The sequence below is a fragment of the Trypanosoma cruzi genome, genomic scaffold (genome assembly GCF_000209065.1).
Source record: "Trypanosoma cruzi strain CL Brener 1047053516705 genomic scaffold, whole genome shotgun sequence".
NCBI lineage: Eukaryota > Euglenozoa > Kinetoplastea > Trypanosomatida > Trypanosomatidae > Trypanosoma > Trypanosoma cruzi.
Genome location: NW_001849523.1, coordinates 19,939 through 28,649, shown reverse-complemented (window position 1 = coordinate 28,649; position 8,711 = coordinate 19,939). Strand labels below are relative to the sequence as shown.

The following is an 8,711-nucleotide window of genomic DNA, read 5'->3' as shown; positions in this document are numbered from 1 at the left end:
CGCCATTTGTCTCTCTCTCTGTGTGTTTTATTCATGTCAGAGTTTGGCGCGTGTTTTAGGCCCTCACCGCCGCTTTTTGCCGGTGCGCTCCGGCGCTCGACGACGCGCTGGCACAGGCTCAACAAGGTGCTGTACGATCGCCAGCCGCAGTGGAACCCCTTGCAGAGACTTCAGTTGCCTTTGCGGAAAACGGTGGGAGACGTGCCGACACTCGACGGCACTTTAGACATCTTCGGCTACCAGCTTTTCCGCGATGGATTGCTGTCGCCACTCTCCCCGCCCCGCACTTACCAGCAGCCGGGACAACAACAGGACTTTACAGGGTTCCTACCAGATGCCCGAAAGGCGCAAAAAGAGCGTACGCGGTTGGAGGCCCGAATGCGTAAACACGGCGTGGTGCTTCGCCGGAGCATCAAGGAGACGTACCTCACAATTGGCTGCGACGAGGCTGGTAGAGGGCCGCTGGCAGGTCCGGTTGTGGGCGCAGCCGTCTGCCGCATCCCACTCTCTAGCTTTAATAACGAGCTGTGCGCTGTGTATGACGCGAGGGAGGAGTTTCAAATCTTCGACAGTAAGTCCTTGTCCGAAGGACAACGCAACGTAGTCTTCCAGAACATCACAGGGTACGAGAAGCTGTTTCATTTAGTCGCGGACAAGGCGTTTGTGGTGCATCACGCAAGTGGTGACGCCGCTCCTGACAACGTTTTGACAAAACGGTTCCCATCTCACATGAAACTCCAAAAGTTGCCATTTAAAAAGCTCCTGTCGATGCAAACGCCGTATTTGATTTCGTACCATGGCCAAAACGTCTGTGGGAATTATTTGTACTTGTGGGGTATTGGCATAGCGAATCACGCGTACATTGATATGACCAACATTTATCTCTCCTCAATGCGTACAATGCACCGCTCCTGTTTTTCCATTTGGCGCATGCTGAATGACGCACGCTTTTCTCTTGAGAGGGCGCCTCGGCCCAAGCATTGCTCCATCGCTCAATATCTCTTTTCGCGCTACTGCATCGCCGCACCCCATGACGATAAGAAACGTTATGTGGTGCCGTCACACGTTGAGCTTGTGAGTGGGGCGTCAGAATTTTTTGACACGGAGCCGGTACAGCCACCTTTGATTTTGGTGGACGGTCACGCCGCCCCGGAGGAGACAATAAGTTTTTTCACGGAAATACAAACAGGCGGTTGTGTCCAGCCCATCATTGAAGGGGATAAGAGGAGTTTAACAATTGCGGCAGCTTCATGTCTTGCAAAAGTGGCGCGCGATGAGATCATGAATTACGTGAGTACGTTGTATCCGAAATACCAGTTTGCGGAGAACAAGGGGTACCCTGTGGAGTATCACATGCGTGCCGTACAGCGGTATGGCGTCTCTTCCATTCACCGTAAATCTTACAAGCCATGTGCTACTGCCATTACAAAGCAACTGAAGCGCAAGGCGAAGGAATCCCAGACATGTAGCTGAAGGTGTCGAAAACGGATAGATAGAAAATTAGAAAGAAAGAGAGCGAGAGGGAGAGAGGAGGAGAGAGCGGAGGGGAATCTCCTCAATAATGCACTGTAAAAAAGCTTTTTCTTCTGTTTTATTTGTGGAGAGGGACGGCTGCCCCAATACTCCCTTTTTTAAATGTTTCCTGACTATTTCTTTGCTTTCATGGTTCCTGTGTGTCCCCTTCTCCCCAAAGTTTAGGTAGACGCCAGGGAAAAGGAATAATATTGACGCGGATTATTTTCTTTCTTTTTTCTTTTTTGTATATAATATATATATATGTGTATTTGTGCGCGTCATGCCTACAGATGCGGCGTGTCCTGAGATGGAGGACGATTGGGTTTTATCCCTTCCGGGTAGTGAGTCTGTTGCGATCCTAACGAGGTGTTTAGACCGCACTGAGGAATCAATACAGAGACTGCGCCTGCGCCAATGTGAGGAGATGTCAAGTTTTCAAAACACTTTGGATGCATTGAACGGCGAGGAGACACGCATTTGGAGCCAATTTCATGTCTTGGAAATGCGGTGGGAGGAGCTGACTGCACTTCTTTGGCTCCCACCGGGGTCCCTGAATGCTGAATCTCTATGGGACGAGATGCATCAGTTAGCTTTGACTGAGGTGGGGCTTCAGGTTGTGGAGGCTCAGACGGAGGAGAATATTCATTCCCTGCGTGCGCGGATGGCTCATCAATGCCATGGGACTAACCCGGATGGCATTCTTTTGTTCAATGAAAGGCTTGTATTCTCTCGGTATCACATGTCGCGAGCGATGGCTCCCACTTGCCTTTGTCACTGTGCGGGGTACGAGGGACACCCTGCCGTCTTGGCCAACACTTTTATGAACTTGGATCCTCTCCTCGACGTCGATTTTGCGGGTGACACAGCTCCTTTAGAGGCTGGAACGGAAGGGCCGCACGTTTCTTCGTTGGAGTTAAAAGAATTTTTGGAGGACATTACCAACCCCACAGACGAATTTTATGGAGTGCGTGATACACTGGGCCGCTTTGCGTCTGTGTCTCCACCTTTGGTGCTTCAAAGGGATGAGGATGGGAATACTCCTCTTCACATTGTGTGCCGCCTATTTAATCCATCGCTGGTTGTAATGCGGGAGTTGCTGCAAGCGGGTGCCGACGTCAACGCCAAAAATTCGGCTGGCCTCACCCCTTTTCATATGGCTTGCGTAAACAAAAGTGAAAAAAACAGGTTGCTGATGGAGCTCTTGCTGGACAGTGGCTGTGATGTGAATGTGCGTACGGCTGAAGGTGAGACGGCAGCTCATATGTGTGCCGCCGATGACATGTACTTTTGCTCAATTGAATTTCTCTACCATGTGGGAGGTGATTTTTCAGCAAAGGCATTTGTTGGGGGTGCGTGGTGTACACCCATTGATGTTGCACGCGCCAACGGTGTGAGAGCGTCCCGCATTTTCAACCAGCTGAAGGCCTTTTTTTTGTAGTTATTTATTTATTTATTTATTTATTTTAATTATTTACTTATCTTTTTTATTTATTTATTTATTTTTGTTGGTTTTTATTTCACATGTATCTGCATTGCAGTACGCTTCTTATTCATTACAAGAAAAAAAAAAAAAACATCAAAAAATAACAGCCAAAACGACTACTGCCCACTTTTCCGTGTTTGTTGCAATGCATTAAACTTGGTGGTTTGACATTGACAACTCTTCTGTGCCCTCCTTACCCATTTCATATGCATATGTATGCATATGCGCATGCTTGCAATATGTGTGTTTTTGAATCCCTTTTGAGTGCTTTTTTTTTTCATGGAAGGGAACCGATGGTTGTGCTGCGAATTATCGGGGACGAATGGTCGTGGGAAGACCGTATCGCCCTTGCGGTGCCTCCTCAAAAGATGTTTACCATGTGCATTCCGCTTTTGATATCCAAACTTGGCGTGGAAAAATGGAATGGGCTCGTGCTCTACAAGACGGAAGGAAAACCACGTAAGTACTGTCGCGCCACGACGCCAATAGACATGGCAAGCAACCCGCAGAAGGAGCGCTTACGGGACGGAGCGGTGCTGTGGGTGCGAGTAGGCCCTTCACTCACACAGCAGGAGCGGGATCGTGTTTTTCAAAAGTCGCTGGAGGAGTGGCGCGAAAAGAACGGGTTGAAGGGGGTTTCGGTTGATGGTAGCGATGTGAGGCGTTTCGTGGAGGAGTTGAATTCGCGTCTGAATAGAACGGACGCTGCTCTTTTGATTAGTCAGGAGCAGGAAGCACGAACTGCAATTGAGGGGGAGGAGCATCGCCTTTTCTTCTACATGACAATGATACATCGTGAAAAGGACACGTTGCTGCGAGAAGAGACAGAACAACGGCAAAGCCTGGAAGACGCGTACATTCGCGTGGCGGAACGGCATTACCACGAAAATCGGCTGCTGCTACTTCGCACGCGCGTGGTAGAATTGGGCGTGTGTGAGGAAGGAAGCCGCCTTGTCGTTCAGGAGGAGCAATGGAGGGAGTTTGAAATGCTTCAGGGGGCGTTTCAAAAGGGGCATCGGGCACTTCAAGATGCCAGGGCACTGCAACTCGCTGATTCGAAGCCAATGTTTGAGGGACAAAATGAGGGGAGGGGGAAAACGTCGAAAAATGAAGAAACCGTGGGGACGACTGCTGACGCAGCGATGTTGGTTTCCGTAGTGCGCGCGGAGCTGCAAAGGCTGTTGGAGCCTTTGGAAAAGGTCTACCATGAAAAAGTGGAAATTCTTGAGAAGCAGTGGGAGGCTACCGTCAGAGACAATGAGAATTTTCTTGCATCTTTGCGACAGTACATTAGTAGTCTTTTTCGCGTTATTCGTAGCGAGTTGAGGCAATCGGATTTTTCTTTGCTTTTAGTTCCGTCGGATTCCATGGGCATAAAGGGGATTAACGAGGCTCTGAGGCAACAACAAGGCCTACTGAAGGAGTTATTACAAGAGTACCGTGATTTAGACCGGCAGGTATCGGGTGCTCTTGGAGAGACTGCCTTGAAGACGACGTTGGACACCGTAAATGTGACTCAGCTAAACCTGTACCAATATCTAGAATCATTACGGGAACTGCTGAGTGCGACGCAATTGTTATGGTGTGGCGTGGAAGAGGCAAAAACCCAGGAAAGTGCATATCTCACGCAGGATGCGTTGGAAAAGCAGCAACAGGAGGAGCCCGAGAGAAGGGCAATTTCCTTGGAGGGCGTGGCGGTGACGGCGTTGCAAACCGAGAGGATGGATGACCACAGAAATGGGGAGAAAGACCTGACTTTCAGAGTTCACACGGATGTGTACAACATATTGTTGATGTTTGTATCGCGGTACGTTGAGTTCTCTAGCTGGGGGTCATTTGAAGGGGCTGAGGGCAGCCGAGGCTTTTTGGATGATTTGCTGCTTAATTGTGGCTCTTTGCAGGTTGCCGTCGATGAACTTTCTCGGACATGCAAGGTGTTGCCCCATCCCATGCGGGAAGATATCCTCCATGTGGTGGAGGCTCACGCTCCGCACTTATTTGGAGTGATAGATCTCATGCTTCATCTCTATGCTGGGAGGGAGGCAGAACTTGTGCTATGGATAAGACCCGAATTGAATGATGAGGGTGGGTTCGTAGAGCACAAGACGGATGATGGCTTCACGTACTATTATCATACAGCTGCTGGGATGAGCCAGTGGGTGCGGCCGGTCACCGCATCACTCACGGAGTGAAAGAAGTTGTGAATGCGCATATATTTCTTTGAGCCAATTAAATTTGCCGGTGTTTTGGTCCGGATATCGTGGTGGAAATCTCTGTGTATATTTTCTGTAGTTGCGTTGGCTTTTTTTTTTTTGCCGGGCGGGTTAAAATGTAAAGGAGACGAACGCGGAGCCACCCCGTGTTGTGTTTGATGTTTTAATTTTTTTTCTTTTTTTTTTTTTTCCTTCTAAAATATGGAAATTAAACAACATTATTATTATTATTATTATTATTTGTAGGATAAAGGGATTTTGCAATATTTTTTTTTTCGTGTGTGTGTTTGCTTTGAGCTCATCATTGTTAACAACATCTGCTGTTAAATCAGGGACGCAAGGGATACATGTCGGAGACAACCATTGCTTTTCGTTGTAACAGCTTTGTGCTGGTAGCAGCAGCAGGGCTGAATGCCTTCTATTACATCAAGATCATGGACACGGAGGATAAGGTCACGCAGTTGGATTCCCACAAAGTGGTGGCGTGCGCGGGCGAAAACGGCCCGCGGGTCAATTTTGTGGAGTATATCAAATGCAATATGGCCTTGAAGCGAATGCGAGAGCACGGTCGTGTTATTAGAACTTCCGCCGCGGCCTCTTTTATGCGTAATGCTCTTGCCGGTGCCCTGCGCAGTCGTGACGGGGCGTATCTTGTCAACTGCCTTCTTGCCGGCTATGACGTTGCGGCGTCTTCCGATGACGACATTGCCACGGGACCACACTTGTACTACATGGATTACCTTGGGACAATGCAGGAGGTCCCGTATGGGTGCCACGGGTACGGTGCCTCCTTTGTGATTGCAATGCTTGATCGTCTCTGGCGTCCCGATTTAACAGCGCAGGAGGCCGTGGACCTGATGCAAAAGTGCTGTGATGAAGTGAAGAAGCGTGTGGTGATCAGCAACGACAAGTTTATTTGCAAAGCTGTGACGGAAAATGGTGTGGAACTTGTAAACACCGTGAGCTAGGAAGATATATATCTAAATGTATCTCTCTCTGTATATATATATATATATACATCCATATGCGTATATGTGCAGCGTCTCTTGTGACCGCAACGGGCACAGGAGGGAGTGATGCATGAAATTTTTTTTTTTCTTTTTGTTGTTTTTTTCTTTTTTTTCTCTCGCGTTCACTCTTTCTGAAATCACTTCCGCTCCACTCACCCTTTTGCCAGAGAGCGACTGTACGAATGGACTCCTCTGCGCCCGGAGACATTCACACACTTTTTCTTTTTTCTTTTTTTGTGTGTCCTATTTATCGATTTATTCATTTTTTTTTTTTTTTTTGCCTGTGTTGCTGCTTTGCAACGCGAGGAAGGAGGAGAGTCATAAGTGGTCACCCCGCCCACATGTCAATTGAACCGGACCATTGGAGCTTCTTTCAGCTCCCGCCTTTTTTTGCGCTCCAACCGGGGCCGACCGCACTTGCACGACAGACTTCCCTCTGGGGAAGTGCTATTATTGACCACGCGGCCTATCATGCGCCAAGGACGAGACCGGGTGTGTGCCCATTTCTCCGTCTCTACAAGAGCACAAGCGATGTGTTTCGCAACCCCAGTCTTAACCGGCGTCTCCCGCCGGAGGCGGCGGCACGGATGCTTGAGTCCCTCGTAGCACAACATCCGAATCATTGTGCTGTTGTGCTACCTGGCAATGACAAGGGTGAGAACGATGGCGCGGACTTTGCCGTTCTTCTTGCCTGCAATGAGAGCGGGCTGAAGGGACTGGAGCAGGCGCTTCTGTCGTGGATTCTTGACCGAGGGGCTGGCACGACCACCGCACATTTGGCGCAGAAGGGTGTGGTGATGACCTTTGACGAGCTGGCCGAGAGCAACTGCCTGGCGTACCGACGGGACCGGGAGCCGTTCTTGAAACGGCTCTCAGCGGCTCCCGTGCCTGTTGGTGATGTGGGAGCACTTTCAAACGAGCAGGCCATACGCACTTTGCTCCACTCCCTCAAAAGCCGACCACTTTCAGCGCTAAGCCCAATTCACATTACGTTGTTCAACATGGACGGCAGCGACAGACGGCCATATGAGGGCGTAAAATTTGGGGGGGCCGTTGCATGTTGAGGCCATGTGGAGCGGTAGGACGAAAACGAAGAACACCCAATCCCATTTTGGTACCTGCTTGATTACATATATTTACGTTTGCATTTGTTTTTTTTAATTCTTTGTTGACGGAACAGTGGCTCATATGTGCAAATTTTGATTTTTTTTTTTTTTTTTCCCATTCTTGTGTAATGTTGGGTTTTGTTTTGCTCCTTAATATATATATATATATTATTTTTGCTTCACGTTTATATTTTTATTTTTATTTTTATTTTTATTTTTGTTCTTCCACCAGAGTGTTGAAATCACCGCGTGGACAAGTGCTAGAGGTCCAATGACAACAGCGAATGCCAAAGAAGCGGAGGGTCCCTGCAACTTCAACTACGTTAGACAATATGTCTCCACGTTGAACTACCCGCTGGAAAAGATGAGTGACATGACGGAGGAGATGCGGGCGGAGTGCAAGGAAATTGTAGTGAACGCGATTGAAAAGCATGAGGACAGCTACGAACATGCAGCCAAGCACATCAAGGAGCAGATGGATAAGAAGTACGGCACGTCGTGGCACTGTGTGATTGGAGAGGGGTTTGGTTTTGAAATCACATACGAGATGAAGCACCTCATGTACATGTTTCACAGGGGCTACATGGCGATAGTCGTCTTTAAGGGCCTTTAGCTGCCCCTCGGGTCGTATGCACAAATGTACATACAAAGGGCGTGTGCCATTATTGCCGGTAGGGGTAAAAGGAAAGGTACTTCAGAATGTATCCCCACACGGCAAGGGGAGGATACATGCTCCAATGCAAAAAGGAAAAGAAAAGAAAAAAGGAAACATTAAGTGGGACGGTTTGTAAGAACGTTGCAATGAATGGAAGTGTGAGCTTTTTGCACGTCCCTCTTTTAGAACCGATGTACTTTTCCTTCCACTACGCGTGGGTTGAGGCCCTTTTTTATTTAAAAAAATTTCTTTTTTGTCATGTTCTTTGTGGAGGGGGGGGGGGGGGGGGGGCACCGGCATTGCGTTGCCTGCACACACACACACACACACACAAGGTTTCTCTTGCCTTTTTCTTCTCTTTTTCTTTTATTTATTCATTACTTAACGGGAGGAACGAGGCGGAAAGAAGAGAGGGCTCCCTCTCTTTGTGGTTTTTTTTTTTTTTTTTTTAGTGTTGGATGGCCGCGATGACTGCGACGGTCCATTTGTTGCCGCGCACCACATCTGAATGGATTGCGCTGGTGCAAAGGGCGCTTCCACTGCGACTGGATGAATTGCGCATGCCTAACCATTTTCTTTTGAAGGACATCCACACAGGGCGTTGCCGTTCACACCTGCAGCATTCAATGCCGCCGCACAGTAAACGCGAGAGCGCCGTTTTAATTCTTCTCTCGCCCCCCGTTGGGTTTACGGGGAAGGGATTTCAGGAGATGTGCATGACGCTCACAA

At 48.6% G+C, this 8,711-nt stretch overlaps 7 protein-coding genes across 7 annotated transcripts, besides 11 other annotated features; all 7 read left to right on the top strand.

The window, feature by feature from the left end:
* Positions 1-8,711: a sequence feature (heterozygous, Esmeraldo-like haplotype).
* Tc00.1047053510287.60 (ribonuclease HII, putative) lies at positions 34-1,473 on the top strand (the record flags this gene model as incomplete). Its single annotated transcript, XM_800589.1, has 1 exon — positions 34-1,473. The coding sequence occupies one exon, from the start codon at positions 34-36 to the stop codon at positions 1,471-1,473; it is 1,440 nt and encodes a 479-aa protein (XP_805682.1).
* Positions 1,503-1,550: a sequence feature (CT-rich).
* On the top strand, positions 1,796-2,953 carry Tc00.1047053510287.50 (hypothetical protein, conserved; the record flags this gene model as incomplete). The annotated part of the gene is made up of 1 exon (XM_800588.1): positions 1,796-2,953. One exon carries the CDS (start codon positions 1,796-1,798, stop codon positions 2,951-2,953), a length of 1,158 nt encoding a protein of 385 aa, XP_805681.1.
* Positions 2,954-3,017: a microsatellite.
* Tc00.1047053510287.40 (uncharacterized protein) lies at positions 3,205-5,190 on the top strand (the record flags this gene model as incomplete). The annotated part of the gene is made up of 1 exon (XM_800587.1): positions 3,205-5,190. The coding sequence occupies one exon, from the start codon at positions 3,205-3,207 to the stop codon at positions 5,188-5,190; it is 1,986 nt and encodes a 661-aa protein (XP_805680.1).
* Positions 5,379-5,401: a microsatellite.
* Positions 5,429-5,452: a microsatellite.
* Positions 5,559-6,179, top strand: Tc00.1047053510287.30 (proteasome beta 2 subunit, putative; the record flags this gene model as incomplete). Its single annotated transcript, XM_800586.1, has 1 exon — positions 5,559-6,179. The coding sequence occupies one exon, from the start codon at positions 5,559-5,561 to the stop codon at positions 6,177-6,179; it is 621 nt and encodes a 206-aa protein (XP_805679.1).
* Positions 6,184-6,245: a microsatellite.
* Positions 6,298-6,334: a microsatellite.
* Tc00.1047053510287.20 (hypothetical protein, conserved) lies at positions 6,404-7,285 on the top strand (the record flags this gene model as incomplete). The annotated part of the gene is made up of 1 exon (XM_800585.1): positions 6,404-7,285. One exon carries the CDS (start codon positions 6,404-6,406, stop codon positions 7,283-7,285), a length of 882 nt encoding a protein of 293 aa, XP_805678.1.
* Positions 6,438-6,500: a sequence feature (A-rich).
* Positions 7,478-7,503: a sequence feature (AT_rich).
* Positions 7,512-7,552: a microsatellite.
* Positions 7,599-7,940, top strand: Tc00.1047053510287.10 (dynein light chain, putative; the record flags this gene model as incomplete). The annotated part of the gene is made up of 1 exon (XM_800584.1): positions 7,599-7,940. One exon carries the CDS (start codon positions 7,599-7,601, stop codon positions 7,938-7,940), a length of 342 nt encoding a protein of 113 aa, XP_805677.1.
* Positions 8,294-8,315: a microsatellite.
* On the top strand, positions 8,441-8,711 carry Tc00.1047053510287.4 (NUDIX hydrolase, putative; the record flags this gene model as incomplete). The annotated part of the gene is made up of 1 exon (XM_800590.1): positions 8,441-8,711. A coding segment is annotated over one exon (271 nt), but the record flags the coding sequence as incomplete, so codon positions are not given.